The 20,398-nt window shown below is 41.2% G+C and overlaps 1 protein-coding gene across 2 annotated transcripts in view; it reads left to right on the plus strand.

Annotated features, from left to right (window-relative positions):
• The first annotated feature begins 338 nt into the window (after positions 1 to 338).
• Positions 339 to 20,398, plus strand: part of BMPR2 (bone morphogenetic protein receptor type 2) — a 120,440-nt gene continuing 100,380 nt past the window's right edge. Inside the window, exon 1 of one of the 2 annotated variants that reach the window (XM_070421876.1) lies at positions 339 to 1,487. In XM_070421876.1, coding sequence (XP_070277977.1) covers positions 1,412 to 1,487 — 76 coding nt within the window. In that variant the 5' untranslated portion in view covers positions 339 to 1,411. The remainder of the gene's footprint in view (positions 1,488 to 20,398) is intronic. The other variant, XM_070421875.1, reaches the window with a different exon arrangement.

The raw sequence follows: 20,398 nt of genomic DNA on the forward strand, positions 1-20,398 counted from the left end.
GGAAGCAGAACAGCCACTTCTGCCCGCATCACCGGCCGCCGGCCCCACCCGGCCCTCGCGGGTTCGGGCGAGACACCCACGGAGGCCGCCGAGTCGCCCCGGCAGCCCCCGAGCGAAGGGCGGGGCCGGGCGGGGCCGCGCGCGCAGGCGCAGTGCGGGCCTCCTCGCGCCGCCGCCGCCGCCGCCTCCCGCGCTGCACCGCAGGCCCGAGACGGACGAGGTCGGGAAGAGCCGGAGACTGAGGAGGAGGCGGGGCGGCGGCGGAGGCGGGGCGATCCCGGGTCGGGAGCGCCGCCGACTGGCAGCTGCGGCGACTCCCCCCTTTGTGTCTCCTCTGCCCGGAGCCACTGGAAGTGCTTCCCGGAGGGGCGCTGCGTGCCTCGCCGCCTTGCCCGCCGCCTCCCCTCCCCAGCCGTCTACATCCGCTCTTCCGCCGCCCCCCGCCCGCGGCCTCGACGCCCCAGCTGCGCCCGGAGCCCAGAGCTGCGGGCTGACGAGGCGGCGGCGGCTGCTGCTTCGGGGCTTGTGATTCGCTGGTCACCGGAGCCATTGACGGGCGAAGACGCGGCTTCCATGGTGGCATTTACCTCAGGCGAGACCGAGCGGCCGCAGTAGGAAAAGAGCGAGCGAGCCGCGCACCGGGCGGGCTGGGAAGGGCAGCCGCCCGGCTCCTCGCCTCCGCCCGCGCTCTCGGGGGGCGCCGGGCCCCGCCTGCCGGCCCCCCTGCCCCCGCTCCCCACCGCCCCGCCGTCCCCCGGCCCGACCCTCACGGGATTCTTCCGCGGAGGCTGCGGGCTCGTCCATGGAGCCCGACCCCCGCTGCCGCCCGTTTGAGAAGGAGGGTTTGTTGTCGTTGAAGCCGGAGTGAAGGCAGCGCCGGAGCGAAACTCGGCCAGGAACCCTGCGCTCCCGGAGCCGCGGGCGATGCGCCTCGGGCCGCCGGGGGCCGCCGCCGCCGCCCGCCGGGCTTCGCCTTCGCCGCCGGGAACGAACTAGTCGCGCCCCTCGGCCCCCCACCCGCGGCGCCCCGGCTATGTCTTCTCCCCGACCCGGCTGCTTCTTCGACATCGTGAAACTCCGAGGGAAATAATCGCGGCGGCTCGCTTCTCGTCCCCCGGCGTCTCCCCCCACGGACATGCCTTCCGCTCGGGGGGCCGAGGCACCCCGTCCCCGGCGAAGGAACGCCCCCGGCCGCGAGGGCGAGGACTGAAGCGGGGATCCCCGCGGCGGCATGAGCGCTCTGCGGCCCGGCCCTCCCGCCTGCCGTGCGTCCTTCCAGACGGCGCTGTGACCCGGCCGGCCAGTCCGGCGGGGAAGCCGAGCCTCCCGGGCGGCCCGCGCCTGCGCCCGCCTCTCCTCCTCCCCGCGTTTCTTCGCTCCGCGCTCCCGCTTCGGGGCTCACCGCCCGGGGATGACGGCCTCGCGGCTGCGGCCCCGGCGGGTGCCCTGGCTGCTGGGGGCCGTCCTGCTGGTCAGCGCAGCGGCCGGTGAGTAGCCCGGCGGGCGCGTCGGGGCCACCCGTCCCGGGGGTTGGGGGGGGGTGCGGGGGAGAAGGGGGGGGCGCCCGCAGAGGCCGCGGCCTGCGCTCGCCCTTCGCGGCGCCCCGGGCCGGTGGGGAGGGAGCCGCGGGCACCGTGCTCCCTGCGCTCCTCGCCCATCCCTCCGGGGGGTCACCTTGTCGGGGGTCGTGTCGTTTCGAGTCTCCACTCCCCCATTTCCCACCCCCTCCCACCTCCCGCGGCGGGGAAAAGACATGTTGGGTGTGGTTTCTTGACATTTTTAGCCGTGAGGTAATGCAAGGATTAAAAATAATATTTTAATCACCAGTGGATGGTGTCTACGATGAGGTCTTTGGGAACAGAGCTGTAGTTCGTTGTGGTGGTTGTTTTAAATTTAATATAAAGAAGCGGATTTGGCTTACTGGAAAAAGGACATGGACTATGAAGCACACACTGGAACCTTAGTTTTAGGTTTCTGTAGATCACCCTTGGGGAATCCATGTTCCTTTCATTATTCAAACATGTTACTGAATGGGTTGAATACAACATTGAGGAAGCCATGACTGCGAGGTTCCTAATAGGTCGGATATTAAGTGTAGGATCATTAGTGTTACTTCACTCCAGAGTATTCGAGTCATAGTATGTCCGTCCATCTTTCGGTCCGGACCCGGGTGTTTTCTATGCTTTGGGAGCTGCTGTTGGGTTTAAAAGGGTTTTCGATCTCTTTACATTTAGTCGTCTGGCATTTATTGGCCGTCTTGTCATTGGGACAACTTTGACCTCGCTTCAGACTTCTACTTAGGAGATTTGAGTCTGAAAGTTCTTTGTCATTTTACCGAATTGTAAAGAGAAATGGTAGTCATCCTTTCCTTAGGATAGTTTCCTTGTAGTCCTCAGACATCTTAAAGAAAGCCTCATGTTCCTTTTGCAAGCAGTCTTTTGGTGATAGGTTTTTTTTTTTTAGAAAATTTCAGGAATGAATTGTACATATAATCCTTAAATTTGGTTTAGGGTGGCCAAATGGATTATGCCTTTAAAAATGAGTCAAGGACAACATGACAGTTTTCAATTACTTTCTTATTTTTATAAGTGTACTTTTCATATTCAATAAATTTCTCATCGCCATGTTAGGGATTGCTTGCTTATTTCCATTTAAGAAATCTACATTGGGAAAATACTAAAAGAAAATTTGAAGTTTCCTTTTGTGCTGTTGATTTTTTTTTTTATTAATGTCTATTATGTTTATGACACATCTATATAGTTGTGTTAAAATAACTGGAATTTCTGAATTGTATATATTTGGGAACTTATATTTTAATATTATTAGCCACTACAAGTTCTTTGGGGATAAAAAATGATTTTTATTAGATTTCTTTATATTGTGTTAGCTATTTAAATTCTCTAGCCATAAATCACGTGGTTGCTGTAAAATATGTAGAGAGTAAAAGGCCTTAAGCTTAAGCAGTCATTCTAAGAGCAAAAATCTCAGAGCATAGACTTTTAAGTGTTCTTTGTTATTTTTTACCTTTTTAGCATCTAGATTCTCATTTATGGTTGACAAGCTTACTATTTTGTGATCAGAGCTGATAAAAGAAGAGAAAGAACATTGATTTGAAAATAAACTTAATGTCTATTTGGTAAATAAAATATTAGAATAATGTCCCTTAAAAGGGATGCATTAAAAGAGTCACTGTTTAAAAAGTGGTTTAGACTTCTTTTTTCTTTAGTATTACATAGCAGCAGATGCCCACATTTGTGAAGCTTTATTTCAGAGTAATAATAATAATAATAATAATAATAGCAGCTAGTATTTATTAAGTGCTTGCTGTGTGCCAGCCAACTATTCTAATAGGTTTACAGGTATTTTCTCATTTCATCCTCAATTCTATACTGCAGGCTTAATTATGCTCTTTTTACAGAGAGGGTGAGTGAAGTACAGAGAATTTAAATAACTCACCACACAGTCAGTAAATTGTGGAGTCAGAATTATAGCCTGGACTCTTACTTAAAACATTAATGATAACAACTTCTCACTCTAATTGGGAACATGAGATAGAGTAGTGCCTTCACCAGATCAGCTTTTGCAAAGAAGTAGAGACACTTGACATGATCTTTGTACTGCAGTGATTATGTATGCAAATGTCATGGTTCTAAGTGTGAAAAAGTTTGCTTAATATTGGAGTGGCTAGTGCAGTTTCATTAAATGCAGGTGACTAAAGAGGGGTTGTGTAGATTTGGGGATATATAGATGCAGTGATGTAACCAAACAGGTACAAATAGTGCAGCTGAAAGGAAAAAATACTGGAAGGCACACTGATACCACATTCATCTTTGGGAGTCATGGTTAAATCTTTTATTTATTTACTAGAGGCCTGGTGCATGAAATTCGTGCACGGGTAGGGTCCCTAGGCCTGGCTGGTGATCAGGGCCGATCTGTGGGGTGACCAGTGGGGTGATTGGGGACCCCTGCTGGCACCCGCCTTGGCTGGTCTGGCACTGCCCGCTTGCCGGCACCGCCCCTGGCTGCAGCCGCCTGTCGCTTCCTTCTGTGGGGCAACTGGCAGGGTGATCTGGGGGGCCACTGCTTGCACCTGCCTTGGCTGGCCTGGGGCCTGTGGGATGGGGGCAGCTCCTGCGTTGAGCGTCTGCTCCCTGGTGGTCAGTGTGCGTCATAGTGACTGGTTGTTCCACCAGTCTTTCTGCTGTTCGGTCAATTTGCATATTAGGCTTTTATTATATAGGATTTAATTATTTAAAAAATATTTTTATTTCAGAGAGGAAGGAAGAGGAAGAGAGAGATAGAAATATCAATGATGAGAGGGAATCATTGGTCTGCTGCCTCCTGTATGCCCCCCACTGGGGATTGAACCCACAACCCAGGCATATGTGCCCTTGACCGAAATTGAACCTGAGACCCTTCAGTCTGCAGGCTGATGCTCTGTCCACTGAGCCAAACCAGCCAGGGCAATCCTTTATTTATTTTGAATCCCACTTTCCCACTTATTCTATCTAGTTCTTGGCTTCCTTAATTCTAAATAATGGGTATGCAAAACATTAGAATTTATAAAAATATGATGTGCTTTTTTGGTTTAAAATGAATTCTTTATTTTAATAAAAAGATACAGTACAATACCATACTTATTTAAGGGTCAGCTTCTGTAAGAAAAAAAATTTTTCTTTGAGAAAAAAAAGTTGTCACGCTTTATTTAGGTGGTAATAGTTAGAGATAACATATCTAACTCTATATCCCACCCCACCCAATGCAATCCCTTGTGCAGGTTTAATTACCCTTTACTTCCAGTCTTAGTTCCTGTCCTTCTTATTCATGCCATTGTCAGGATTTAGGAAATTTTCCTTTTATCCCTTTAGTTGGCTGGTTGAATAATTAAAATGATTTACAACAAATTAACAGGAGAAAATAATATTTTAGTACATGTGCATGGTAAATTCACATAAGCATGAAAATTCTGAAGACAGGCAAATGAGGTATATATGTCATTCTTTTTTTAAAATTGATTTTAGAGAGGAAGGGAGAGGGAGAGATAGATACAAACATCAGTGATGAGAGAGAATCACTGATTGGCTGCCTCCTGCATATCTCCCTACTGGGGACTGAGCCTGCAACCTGGGCATGTGCCCTTGACCAGAATTGAACCTGGGACCCTTCAGTCCGCAGGCCAACGCTCTATCCACTGAGCCAAACCGGCTAGGGCAGTGATGGCGAACCTATGACATGCGTGTCAGAGGTGACACGCGAACTCATTTTTTTGGTTGATTTTTCTTTGTTAAATGGCATTTAAATATATAAAATAAATATCAAAAATATAAGTCTTTGTTTTACTATGGTTGCAAATATCAAAAAATTTCTATATGTGACACAGCACCAGAGTTAAGTTAGGGTTTTTCAAAATGCTGACACGCCGAGCTCAAAAGGTTTGCCATCACTGGGCTAGGGCTATATGTCATTCTGAACTAAGGAGGGGGGAAGTAGACAGTTCATAAATGCTACGGTGAAAATGCTAAGGTTCCTTTCCTGAAGCAGGTTTTTCTATCTGAATCTTTTTAGGCAGGTAAAGGGGAGATAACAAACTCTTTTTGAGTTTGTTGGGCTTTAATTATCATATCGAAATAATCAGCCCTAACCGGTTTGGCTCAATGGATAGAGCGTCAGCCTGCGGACTGAAAGGTCCCAGGTTTGATTCCAGTCAAGGGCATGTACCTAGGTTGCGGGCACATTCCCAGTGGGGAGTGTGCAGGAGGCAGCTGATCGATGTTTCTCTCTCATCGATGTTTCTAACTCTCTATCCCTCTCTCTTCCTCTCTGTAAAAAAATCAATAAAATATATTTTTAAAAAAAAGAAGAAATAATCAGTATGCTAAGGTGGCACATTTTGGGGAGACTCACTCCTGACTCCTACACCTACCTCCTTGGTCAGCTAGGAGGCCAGGAAGCCCATGGCATTCTTTTCCCCCATGGCATTTGAGTGGCCTCATTGTTGGGATCCATACGTGGAAGGGCCTCCAGGACACTCTTAAGGAACTCAGGGTCCTACATCACATCATAATTCTCTTCCTTCTCGACTGGCTCAGATGTGTCCATGGCTGAATTGGCATCAATGTCAGCTGATTCTTCCTGCATTTGAAAGAATTCACTTGACTAGGTTTCAGTTTTAGATACATTTTTTAATGGAACACATACATTCTCAAAAAAGATTAACCTATTTGGTTAGTGTTCTTGAGCAATTAATGAATATTGTTGAGGAACTGGAAATTTAGTAGTTTTTATTTTAGTGTTTTTTAAGATGTGGGCACTACAACAGGATCACCTTTGCTTTTTTAAAAAAATATATTTTTATTGATTTCAGAGAGAAAGGGAGAGGGGGAGAGAGATTGAAACATCAATGCTGAGAGAGAATCATTGATCTGCTGCCTCTGCACTCCGCACACTGGGGATCAAACCGACAACCTGGGCATGTACGCTGACCGGGAATCGAACCATAATCTCCTGGTTAATAGGTTGACGCTCAACCACTGAGCCATGCCAGCTAGGCACCTTTGCTGCTTTTTAAATTTTTTAAATATATTTTAGTGATTTTTTTACAGAGAGGAAGGGAGAGGGATAGAGAGCCAGAAACATCGATGAGAAACATCGATCAGCTGCCTCCTGCACACTCCCCACTGGGCACGTGCCCGCAACCAAGGCTCATGCCCCTGACCAGAATTGAACCCGGGACCCCCGAGTCCGCAGGCCGACACTCTATCCATTGAGCCAAACCAGTTAGGGCCACCTTTGCTTCTTAATAAAATGTGTATTCCTGGCCCCACAGTCTAGATGTACTGAATGGATCTCTCTGGGGCCTATATATATTTTTAAAACTTAAACCCCTAAAGATTCTCACTCAGGCAAGTTTGAGGACCACTGCTGTATATAATTAATTAATCTTATTTGGACTTTGAAATATTGTGATTCAGTCAGCTTTTGCTGGATAATAATTGGAAACCACAAAATCATAGTGGTATATACAGCAATAAGCATTTGTTCTGCTTCGCTTGTCTCATTCTGGGGCCCAGGCTGGAGGGAAGGGTAACATCTCTCTGGGGAAACTTGTCTCATGGCAATGATAGTACAAGAGGATAACCCCAGTCCCACCAGCCATTTCCAGACTCTGGTCCTATAACATCTCGTTGGCCAAGCCCAAAGACAAGGGGTAGCAAAGTACACTTTGCCTATAAGGAGACGGTGGTATTATATGGATGTATGATACTATTGTGGGGGAATGAGGAAATGGGACCTTTGATCTACCACATATGATCAGGAATATGGTCCAGAAGGGGAGCTTCTCTTTACCATTTGAACAGAGTCAAACTCTTAATTAGGCCTTTGCATAAAAATTATATCAGCTTGGGTCTCTACAAAGCTATACATGCTTGTGGGATGTTGTGCTGGTAGTGATATTAGTGTTGGTTGTATGGAACATGGGGAGAGAGATACTTACTCCACACCTTTACTAAAGGTGAACCTTCTTATCAGTGAAAGGGGAGAATTTGTATTTTTCTCTAGTGAATAAATTCTAGCTACAAATAAAAGATACAGAGTGAAGTCAGTGTAAATTGGTTAATTTTATAATTGGCCAAAACATTTATTTTGGCACTTACTCATATATTGCCTTGCTGTTGAATATCAGTTTTATGTATTTGCCTTGTCCTCCTAACCAATAATTGCTTCTAGAGGACAGGGTTCATATCTTAGACTATAGGCCCAGTGCACGAATTTGTGCATGAGTGGGGTCCCTTGGGGTAGCCTGTGGGGATTGGGCCCTAACTTGCACCCCCAGGCTCACAGCCACAGCTTGCGCCCCCAGCCTTGCAGCTCTGCAGCCCTGCCTGGCACCCTGCTGTGGCCTGGCGCTGCCCCCTCACCTGCCCCACCATCCCACTTGCGGGGCGATCAGTGGGGGTCGGGGCCTCCTGCCTGGCTCCCTCAGCACCTGGGAGCCGGGTGAAGGCCCTGCCCCTTGCCGCTGCCGCTGGTCGCCATCTGCGGGGCGATTGGCGGGGCGATTAGGCCCCAGCTCGCACCCACCTTGGCCTGGCACCGCCCGTTCACCTGCTCCATCATCCTCCCGCGGTCCCGCTCTTGTTGGGGCCCATCAGGGCTGGCAGCGCCGCCACTGCCACCGGCTGTCAGCGCTGTGCCACCGACGTCTGCCATGTTCCATGCCTCTCACTGGTGGTCAGTGCACATCATAGTGAGCAGTTGAACTCCTGGTCTCCCGGTCGAACTTCCGGATGAATGACCGCCAGAGGGGACAATTTGAATATTAGGCTTTTATTATATAGGATTGTTTTGTAATCTACCATCTTGTTATGTACATAGATATTTAAAAAATACTAAATGAAGCCCGGCTGGAGTGGCTCAGTGGTTGAGTGTCAGCCTATCATCCAGGAGGTCAAGGTTTGATTCCTGGTCCGGACACATGCCTAGGTTGCAGGCTTGGTCCCCAGTGTGGGACATGTGGGAGGGAGCCGATCAATGATTCTCTCTCATCATTGATATTTCTCTCTCTCCTTTTCCTCTCTGAAATCAATAAAAATATCTTTAAAATTACTAAATGAATAAATAATAAAAAAGGAATTGGAGCCAGGAAGTATTCTAAGATTGCTCATTTACTCAAATAATGGTTTAGTAATTCTTTGTTCCTTCAGCTGTAAGGTAGTTTTAAGTGGAGTAGTAGGAAGACCATTGTCTTGAGTTCATGAGACCTGGATTCTATGTGATTCTACGCAAACAGATTACTTAATATAGTTTTCTCAATTGTAATATTATGGGGTTGAACTAAATTGTTTGAAATGCAAATTCTTGCACCACCCCAGACCCACTTAATCTGAATATATGGACAGTGAGTTTTAGAATCTACATCTTAAAAAAACATTTCCCAAGTAAATTTTATGTACTCTAAAGTTTGAGAGCTATTATATCTAAGATTCCTTTTAACTGTCAGGTTTTACTTTATTTTATTTTTTACTTTTTGTGCTAATTATAACCTATTGTGGATCTTTTATTCAGTCAACATTTGTATCAAATATTTATTATTTTATGCTTTAGGCAACTAGCATGTAATTCAGTGTTTTTGTTTTTTTAAATAAAATTTTTATTGATTTTTAGAGAGAGGAAGGGAGAGGGAGAGAGAAACATCAATGTGTGAGAGCAAACTATCCATTGACTGCCTCCTCTATGTTCCCCAGGGGGATCAAGGGTGAACCCGGGCATGTGCCCTGACTGGGAATCCAACCAGCAACCTTTCATTTCAGTGCACTGGTCGACACCCAACCAACTGAGCCACACGGGCTGGGGCTCTTGCAAGAAATCTTTTAATGAACTTTTTTCATGTATTAAAACTAATGTTTTAGAACATATCTATATTTAAATCCTCATCCTTCTCTCCCCTCCCCTTCCACCTCCTCTCCTCTCCTCTCCTCCCCTCTCCTCTCCTCCCCTCCCCTCCCCTCCCCTCCCCTCCCCTCCCCTCCCCTCCTCTTTTCACATTCACCAGTAGTCTGATAGCAAAAACTTTTGGCTCCACCTTTAAAATATATTTAGAGTCTACCTCCTTCTTACCACTTTCACTGCTTCCACATAATCTAAAATCCATCATCTTCCTGTCACTTGTTATTTTTTCAGTAGTCTCTGATTTCTCTAAAATCTTTGCTTTATTACAGTTGCTTTCTTTTTTCTTTCTTTCTTTTTATATTTTTAATCATCACTGGAGGATATGCTCTCATTGATTCTTAGAGAAGGATAAAGAGGGAGAAAGAACTAGGGAAACATCGATGTAAAAGAGAAACTTTGATTGGTTGCCTCCCGTACATACCGGGACTTGAGGTTGAACTCAAAATCTAGGTATGTGTCCTGACCTGAATTGAACCCACACCCTTTTGTTGCACCAGAAGAGGCTTCAACCTACTGAGCCACCTGACCAAGGCTACAATTGCTTTTCAATATGTATTCTGGGTCATCCTTTTCAACCATAACAGATCATGACATATCTCTGCTTAAAACTCTCTAGTGTCTCCCCATCTCACTCAGAATAAAAGTCATAATCATTAAAAATATTCTACACAAGCAGGCCCCTACTACTTTTTTTTTTCCTAAGGAGGAGAAATTAATATATTAAAAAAAATATAACTATGAAAAAGTAGTAACAGTATTATAAATGAAGAGTTTTCTGAGTTCATAGAATCTGTTATTCTTCACGCCTCAGTTTCCACCCAGTTTTTGTGGGTACAGTTTTCATATATAACATTTGTAAATGAATTTGAAACCTCTTAGGACAGCCTTGCCTTTTCGGTTTGTCATGTCCTGGGCAATCCTATTGGGACATGGAGCTGTCTGGGTCCAGGTTCTTCTCTAGGACACAGAGAATGTCCTGTGGCATCTTGGCAGTGGCTCCTACTACTTTTGACCACATCTGCTGATTTCTCTTCTTGCTAAACTTTTATTTGCTTTTAACTTTACAAGAATTACAAATTCAGCAAATTAAATGTATTTGAATAGGTTAGATTTAAGATACTTTATATAATTTGATAGTGGCTATAATTAGTGAGTAAATCTACATATTGGGAGATAAGAGAGGAGATAACATGAACATTTCTTGAGCCTTTGATGTAGGGTGGAGCAAAAGTAGGTTTACAGTTGTGAGTATGGATTAGTTTATTCTTGTATTATTATTTATTAATTATTGTATATTCCATATGTAAACCCACTTTTGCCCCACCCTGTATATCCATAAGTGCTTACTCTGTTATCTCATTAACCTCTAAACCAGTGGTTCTCAACCTTCCTAATGCCACGACCCTTTAATACAGTTCCTCATGTTGTGGTGACCCCCAATTTCATTGTTATAAATTGAACATAATTAAAGCATAGTGATTAATCACAAAAACAATATGTAATTATATATGTGTTTTCCGATGGTCTTAGGTGACCCCTGTGAAAGGGTCGTTCGACCCCCAAAGGGGTCGCGACCCACAGGTTGAGAACCTCTGCTCTAAACAGACTAATTAGAACTATTATTTTCCCTTATTTTAGAGAGGAGTAAACTGAGTAAAAGGGAGACTTAGAATTCAGGCTCAGGCCTCTATAACTCGAAAGCACAACATTAATATAATATATACAGTGTTAGCCTGAAGGTATAAAATACTCGGAATATTTTAGGCATCTGAAAATCTTATTGACATTTTAATCATTCAGCATTACTTGCCCAGACTGAACTCTGCCTCAGTTATGGTTTCTTATTTGGCTGTAAATGACAACAGATGTTTTAGGTTTTGTGTGCACTGTTCAAATGTTGATGGATAATAAAAATTTCACTGAAGATTCAAAGCTTCAGTTTTGGGAAGAAGCATCAGTTAGATGAGAAGAGTGATGATGACATATTTAGTTGAGGATAAGTGTTTAATGTTTCCATCTGTTGTTAGTGATTAGAATCCCTAGGGGCCTTTTTAGTGTGAAGAGTAAATTTTTATATTTAGTTACTACATAAAGGGCCATATTGTGGTGACAAGAAAGGCAAGATGAAAAACAGCCAAATGATATCAAGAGATGAAATTATTCATGTTACTTATTGAAACAACATTTTTTGTGGGAGATAATTTTTCTGGGATATTTAATTATTTTCCCCCTTTTCCCAATGTGTTAGCTAGATGAAATATCATGAAAAATGTTGATCTATAAATTCATTTAGCCTTTAGCACCAACTTTTTCCATTTATCCAGCTCTTCTCTAGTAATCATTGTTTTATCCATTTATTTAGGCTTATCAGATATTCAGTTTTACTGATCCTTGCTGCTAAGAGCAAAATAGTAGTCTTAGGTTTGTACTAAGTCAGTTTAGATTTGTACACTAAATAGCTAATAGGCTTTATATTTCACATCACCCTGTTAATGAAAATTAATCAAATTCACTAACTGAAAATAGATTAAATTCTAGTTACTTGCAAGTAAATGCCAGTGTGTTAAGGCATGGTTTATGGAAGTTTATTAATTGCATTGGCTAGGTTATTCTAAGATAGCAGCAGTTATTTCTTTTTCTTAATCTTTTAAAAAAATATTTTTGTTGATTTCAGAGAGAAAGGGAGTGGGAGAGAGAGATAGAAACATCAATGATGAGAGAGAATCATTGATCGGCCGCCTCCTTCACATCCCCCACTGGGAATCGTTCCCGCAACCTGGGCATGTGCTCTTGATCAGAATTGAACCTGGGACCATTCAGTCCGCAGGCTGATGCCCTACCCACTGAGCCAAACCAGCTAGGGTGCAGTGGTTATTTCTTGCTCACCCATTGAGGACTGGCAGGGTACTCTGTTCATCATTCAGGAATCTGGGATGATAGAGTGTTACCATCTTGAAAGTTGCTGGTTGCTGTGCTACAGGTAAAAAAGAAAGTATAAGAAAATCTTGCATGACAATCATGTGCTCTGCCCAGAAAAATTCTTATCACTTCTACTTACAACTCACTATTCAGTCTCATGGTCTCCCCCAACCTCTAGGAAATGTGATCTTTTTATTTGTAAAAGGAGTTTGGGACATAGAACTAATGGTGACTGTAGGAAATAATAATAAGATAAATTTGTATTGGCTTTGTATTTTAAGACTTGTTTTTTGCTTTTGGACTTTGACTTTATTTCTTTAAAAAAAAATTTTTTTTTTTTACAATCCTAAAGTTGTATTACAAAATATTTGTAATGATAGTGAAAATAAAAAGACCCATATCCTTCTTTACTTTTTCTCTAATCCCATTCTGATGTAGCCACTGTTAACAGTTTGGTGTATAATCTCTCACACTTTTTTGATATGCACTATAAATAAACATTTTTGTATAATTAGAGGTTTTTTATTTTATTTATTTTTTTAAATATATTTTATTGATTTTTTACAGAGAGGAAGGGAAAGAGATAGAGAGTTAGAAACATCGATGAGAGAGAAACATTGATCAGCTGCCTCCTGCACACCTCCCACCGGGGATGTGCCCGAAACCCAGGTACATGCCCTCGACCGGAATCGAACCTGGGACCCTTCAGTCGGCAGGCCGACGCTCTATCCACTGAGCCAAACCGGTTTTGGCTTTTTATTTTATTTTTAAAATTAAAATTATTGGGCTAACATTGTTTAATAAGATTATATAGGTTTCAAGTGTACATTTCTATGATACATGATATGCACTGAGTGCTCAACACCAAGAGTCAAATCATCTTCCATCACCGTATATTTGGCCCCCTTACCCTTGTCATCGCCAGTCACAATTCGATGCAAAAAAGACTTTCTTTTGTGCTGTTGAAGCAACATTTTACTGGTAACTTCTCTGGTTTCCATTTGTCTTTAGTCCAGTTGATATAGCACTCATTTTCCTTTTTTTAAAATCTTTCCCATTCCTTGTAAATGATCGGAAATTGTTTGCTGAGCAACGTTTAATCTTTCTGCAAATTGTTTTTGAGTTTGACTCTTATTTTCATCCAATAATGCTTTTAATTGTTGGTCTTCAAACTTTTTTGGTTGACCTGGATGTTCTTTGTCTTTCACATTGAAATCATCACTTTTAAAGCATTTAAACCAGCGTTCACAAGTATCTTGAGATGGAGCATGTTCACCATAAGCTTCCCGAAGTATATAACTTTTTCTTCAAAATAAAGTAATGAATTAAAACTTCTTGCACATGCTCTTTTTTTGGGGCACAAAATTCGACATTTTTAAGTGTAAAAATATCTATGTTAACACCTTCAGCAAATTTGACATGCAGTTTTGAAGCTTGCTGTCAATACAACAAAATAACATACATATCAAATTGCATATATATCAACATATGTGTAACTCCATCTATTGAAAAAAATCCGCATTATTTTTTATTTTATTTTTTTTTAGGAAAACATCTAACAAATCAAGGATTTTATTTTTTATAAGTTTTTGTCTATGTTTGAAATTTATATAAAAACTTAACTAACAAAGTTCTTTAAGACTAATAGAAGAATCTCTAAGTGAGGAGCAAATTCTTTCTAAAGAAACAGTAAGAAGAAAAAAAAGGACAACACCATGGAACTATGAAGAAGAAACTATTCTTTTTTTTAAAAAGCCGTTGATTTTTAACAATCACACGCACACACAAAAGGTTTCTCATCATTTGTGTATTTGGAAAAGGGATAATCTCTTGGCTTTCCAATTTCACTCTTGATTTTTTTCAACATTATGGCTGTGAAATACCCGTCGTCATGACCTGTAATAATCTCATAACTACTTGCTCAAAAATCCACATTATTAACTGGTACACCTAGTATATTGAAAAGAGAACTCTGAACAGTTAAGTAAATGGCAGTATCAGAGGGAAGTTTATATAGTCAGCAGTACTACAATTACTGTAGGTTGCATTTTTCATCCTGTTACTTGGGTGAGTTGATTCTTGAAATCTTTTCAGCTCATTTTACTTATTTAGGTCACTAATTAGAGAATTTGTTGTCTAGAAGGTGGCATCTAATTAAGGTGTTTGGAAAGATTCCTGTGAGACTCAACTGAGTCATGTCCTCAATAATTATCTTGAGAATTATGTTGGAGAAGCATTAAATTTCTGTAGCTAATGAATATTTCATTACTGTTTAAAGGAACCTGTTGTATAAAAAATTTATGGCCCTGACTGGTTTGGCTCAGTGGATAGAGCGTCAGCCTGAGGACTCAAGGGTCCCAGGTTCGATTCTGGTCAAGGGCATGTACCTTGGCTGTGGGCACATCCCCAGTAGGGGGAGTGCAGGAGGCAGCTGATGGATGTTTCTCTCTCATCGATGTTTCTAACTCTCTATTCCTCTCCCTTCCTCTCTGTAAAAAATCAATAAAATATATTAAAAAAAATTTATGAAAAATATGTGACATTAATAAAGTAATACTTGAATACAGAGGACTATATTAAATGCTATTGCAAGCAACAAAATGAAATAGCTATTGTTTAATAACAGTAACATCCCTCTTTATGAATGCCTACTGTATATCAATCATAACAGAGTATTTTTACATATATTCTTTTCTAATCAGAGTAGTTGAAAGGTAGGAATTTTTTCTATTTTAGAATTAGGAAAACAGACTAAATACTTTGTCTAGTGATATATACTTATAGTAATCACTAGTTACTTATTGAATTATTTATTGAATACCTCCTTGTGACAGGCATTATGCTAAGTTTTTAAACTTTATTTCATGTGATCCTTACATCAGCTTTGCTGAAATAGATACTATTTTTTTTTCTTTGATGAGGAAACTGAGGTGCACAGAGGTTAAATAAATCACCCAAAGCCATATACTTAGAAAGTGGCAGGACTGGAATTCAAACTAAGGTCTTCTTGATTTCCGAGAGTCTCTACTCTTAACCATATTTTCTCTTAAGACTGTTTTGTGTCATCAGAGAGAATCAATCGCATTGAAATGCCTTTCAAATTTGAAATTCTGTGAATTGTTCTCTGTAAAGTCATAAGGTTAGGATAAATTAATAACTTTACATCAGTTGTGTAATAAGAATATTTGATTCATTAAGAGACACTTGATCGCCGAAACCGGTTTGGCTCAGTGGATAGAGCGTCGGCCTGCGGACTGAAGGGTCCCGGGTTCGATTCCGGTCAAGGGCATGTACCTGGGTTGCGGGCACATCCCCAGTGGGAGATGTGCAGGAGGCAGCTGATCGATGTTTCTCTCTCATCAATGTTTCTAACTCTCTATCTCTCTCCCTTCCTCCCTGTAAAAAAATCAATAAAATATATTAAAAAAAAAAAAAAAAAAGACCTGGGCCTTTTTTAAAAAAAAAAAAAATAAAAAAGAGACACTTGATCACTTCTGTTTTCATGTGACATACATTGAATATGAATACCCCAACTGTGTTAGAGTATGAAGAAGTATGAATCATGGTGCCAATATTTGACAAACTTACCCTGTTATAGGACAACACCATAAATACAATGGTGTATGCTCAATTGCTGACAGGATCAAAAATGCAAATTTGAAATAAGATATACAGAATGCATATAAGCAGTAATAAAAAAAAAAGTAATAAATTGAGCAATGGTAAGTCATTGTGGCTGTAGAGCTCACAGTTCTCTTGAGGGTGGGCTAAGGGAACTAGCCTGATTATGGAGATACTTTTTAGAAGAGCAGCCAGGTGGCCAAGGCATGGTGATCGAATGTGTGGTAAAATAGGTGTGAGCAGGGACAGAGACTGAGAGGCCCAGTCAAATGGGCCTGACTGTATAAAAAATGAGGAGGGGAAAATTCAGCAACCTGAGTAAATCCTCTGTCATTCTACTGAGCCCTGGATGAGCTGAAGGTGGTGGTTAAGGATGAGGTTATTTGGTGTGTATATATTGTGCCTTATTTAAGATTGGCTCAGTTGTTCTGTTCAGCTCTGAAGACTTGAGATCTGCCTAATGCGTATCATCCTTTGTGTGGTAAAGTTTGTGAGGGGAGTATAGATGGTTAAGGAGGTAACAATAAAAGTAGTGGTCCCGAACAGAGGTATACATGTAAGAGCTTGCTGATACTTTTTAGAGTTGTAATTACCAACTGTGTTTCTCTCACTACTTTTATTCTTGATAGTTGGAGTTTTGGGGATATCTTGCTACATCTACTTGTTTGACCTCAGAATTTAAATCAGATAAGAAAGAGGAAACACTTGAAATGAAAAACAAATAATAAAAGACAAAGGATATCATAAAGAGATGTAGGAAAAGAAGTTCCATTTTAATTATTAGGTAATGTGTTTTATGATATATATACTAAATGGTTCATCAGAGATATTGTATGCTTGAAGTTTTGGGATTTTACAGATACAGCAACAATATATTTCCTTGAGGTGAGTGCCTTACAGTTTTCTTGAGCACAAAACTTTTATTGATAACTTAAATCTTTAGTATACTAAGATTGAGAACAGGGTAAGTAACTTTTCCCCTAAAAAGTACCATGTTTCACTAAACTTGAAAACGTTTTAAAAAATATTTTTAAATTCATTTTTTTCTCGCCCATTTATGGATAATAAAGACCATAATAAACTTTTGAACAAAAACAGATACAGAGGCAGAGCTGCCTCGAACAGACTGTCGAACTACAGCGGGAAGGCCGGGGAGGGTTGGGGGGCAGGAGGGGGGGGTAAGAGATCAACCGAAGGACTTGTATGCATGCATATAAGCATAACCAATGGACATAAGACACTGGGGGGTAGGGGAGGCCGGGGGATTGTCAAGGGCAGGGAAAAAAAAAAAAGGAGACATATGTAATACTCTTTGTAATACTTTAAGCAATAAAAAAAATAAAAATAAAAAAATAAAAAAATATTTTTAAATTCATTTTTAGACAGAGAGGGAGAGGGAGAGAGAGGAACATTAATGTGAAAGCGAAACATAGATTGGCTGCCTCCTGCATATCCCCCTACCAGGAATCCAGCTGAAATCCAGGCATGTGCCCTGACCAGGAATCAGATTGGCAACCTTTTGGTGTGTGGGGCAACACCCAACCAACTGAGCCACACCTGCCAGGGGTAAACTTGAAAACTTTTGATCTATAATCTCAGGTAAGCAGATCAAAATAATAAGAGAAAACGATTCTTTGGTTTCAGTGTCTTATGACTACCTTTCTACAGAGAAAAGTGTAGATAATTTAAATTAAAAATGCTTTTTCATATTGTCATGAGAATTTTCTTTTGCAGTGTTTTTGAGGAAATTTCTCACTCAGCTCTTTTAAAATTACATGTGAAAAAAATCTGACTATATAAAAAAGGGCTGTATGTGAAGCAAATTATATGCTGTGATGCACCTAATATTGCCAACTACACTTAATGAAGGAGGCGGGGAGGCTACTTAGCCATCCAGGGAGGCAACTCAGCCTAGTGCTTTTCTATCAGGAAGCAGTGAAAATAAGTTTGGAGACTTCATAAATTTAAGGAGAAGAAAAGTTTGTAATACTCCTGAAATGAACTAAAGATAAAATACCTGCTGATTTTTGAATATTCTTGTGGTTTTCTTATTTCTTATGGAGTATGAACACTTGTTTAGTAGTTTCGTAAGGAGATTCAGCAAAAACAGGTAGGAAACCTTACATTCTGTACTGTATGTAGCTTTTACATGTTGTGTTTATGAAGATTAGTGTTAGGTTAAGAGATTATCATAGTATCTTGTAGCTATTAACAAAGTATTTGGATCCCTGCCTCCAATAGCACTTACTTGTTGAGAAGACAGAGCATAAATAACTAGTAAATACATAAATGTACCAGGTAATAGAGATTATGATAAATGCCACAAGGCTATGTTAGAGGGTACTTGGGGAAGGCCACTTTAGTTAAGGTGTCAGTGAGCCTTCCTGACAGAGGTGATATCTAAAGAATTAAAATGAGCCAGATATGTGAATAATTAGAGGAAGAGCATTTCAGGTAGAGGAACAAAAAGTACAAAGGCTGGGAGGTAGGAAAGAGCTTGTTGTTTTATGGGATAAGAAAAGTGACTGGTATGGCTAGAGTAGTGTTGAGTGGAGAGAGCGGTGTGGCAAGGGGGTTAGGCAAACAGAAGCCAAATCCTGTGGAGTCTCTTAGGCCATGGCAGAAAGATGAAGAGTTTGAACTTCATTCGCAGGAAATGGGAAATGCTGTTGAAAGATTTTAAGCAGGGTAACTTCATGATCTAATTTTCATTTTTCAAAGATAGATTTGGCTTGTAGTGGGAAAAGGATTGGAGAGGAGCTACTGGTATAGGAGAAACAGGAAGACTGGTAGGCAGTTTAACAGTCAAGATGGACAAGGGAGGTGGCAGGTTGGAGTTTTCCCCCTGGTACTGTCAAGTAACATTTTAGTATCATTACTCTCCTACTTCTGTGATACACTGTTTTGTTTTTGAATATATTTTTATTGATTTCAGAGAGGAAGGGAGAGGGAGAGAGAGATAGAAACATCAATGATGAGAGAGAATCATCGATTGGCTGCCTCCTGCATACCCCACACTGGGGATCGAGCCCACAACCTGGGCATGTGCCCTTGGCTGGAATCGAACCTAGGACCCTCAGTCCACAGGCTGACGCTCTACCCACTGAGCAAAACCGGCCAGGGCTGTGATAAACTGTTTTTAAATAGGAAGGACTATTTCTAGATTTAGGATACATACACACACACACACACACACACACACGCACACATATATATACACATATGTATACATATATCTGTGAATTAGTTTTGAAAACCTATTTCCCTCAATGCTTGTGTTATTTCAAGTTTTCAGTAAACACTATAAATATGTATTAGTTTTATCTGTACTTTCTTATTTATTTAGAAAAGTGTAAACTTGGAAAATATTTTGCCTCAAGGAATAATTCAAAGTATGGGGTTAGAGTCCGTCTCCCTGGACTCCCTTTATGATGCAGAAAATACAGACTACAAAAATAATTTCTAGTCACACTGTCCTTTGTAAATGAGGACTTTCCTGTTTGTCCTGTTCTCAATAGGCTTATTATTGCAATGTTTGAAGACTTGGGTCACGTCTCATTTGTATTCTCATTTAAAGCACATGTAATCTTTTTTCTCCCCATGTAGGCATGTAAGCATTGTGTATCATTTTGAGATTTTTGTTGTTTTTTGTTGGTAGTCTTCTTTCCCCCTCATTTCATAAGGAAGTGTTCATTCATATATCCCTAGTAGTGTTTTATCAGTGCATCTTTTTCTCATCCTTAGTTACTTTCAAATAATATTGGAAACTACTGGTTTTCATACTTGAACTCTAGAATAAAGTTGACATAACTGCAGTCTTTAATTATAAAAATTCTTCTTACTAGACTTTAAATTATGGGCAGTAACAGAGTTTGACTACTAGTAAAGGTCTTTTATAGTAAATGAAAACCTTTATAAGGCAACAGAATAATGGGAGCAAGAATTAGGGTGAAATTTAAATGAAATGAAGGTTTTATGGTGAACTGCCTAAAGATCTCAGATAGCTGGCAGATCATTTGTATTACAGTTTTCTGATGCCTCAGCAGCAAAAGTTTACCATTTTAATTGTAGATTTCTAAATATTCACAAGAGAATATAGTTTTCTTCTATTATTTAAAAGCCAGATGATGTACAGAGAGTGTAAATTTAAAGAAAGGTTTTCCATCAGTTTTCCTTTTTAGCCTCTCAGAAGAAGCTTTTCTAGCCTATAATATCCCAATATATTAAGGTTTTTAATTGTTTTCTCTAAAGGAAATTTTCATATCCTTTTAAAAACTATCTTGAATTAAGAGAATTGTTTATTTTCTTTTTGTTAGTTGTTTACAATTAATACCTCTGTGGGGGCAGCATTATTGTTCATTTCCCAGACCTTTAATTTAAAAAATTTTTTTAAATTGATTTCAGAGAA

The sequence above is a fragment of the Myotis yumanensis genome, unplaced genomic scaffold (assembly GCF_028538775.1).
Source record: "Myotis yumanensis isolate MYYU_CA2020_CCGP unplaced genomic scaffold, mMyoYum1.0.hap1 SCAF_8, whole genome shotgun sequence".
Classification (NCBI taxonomy): domain Eukaryota; kingdom Metazoa; phylum Chordata; class Mammalia; order Chiroptera; family Vespertilionidae; genus Myotis; species Myotis yumanensis.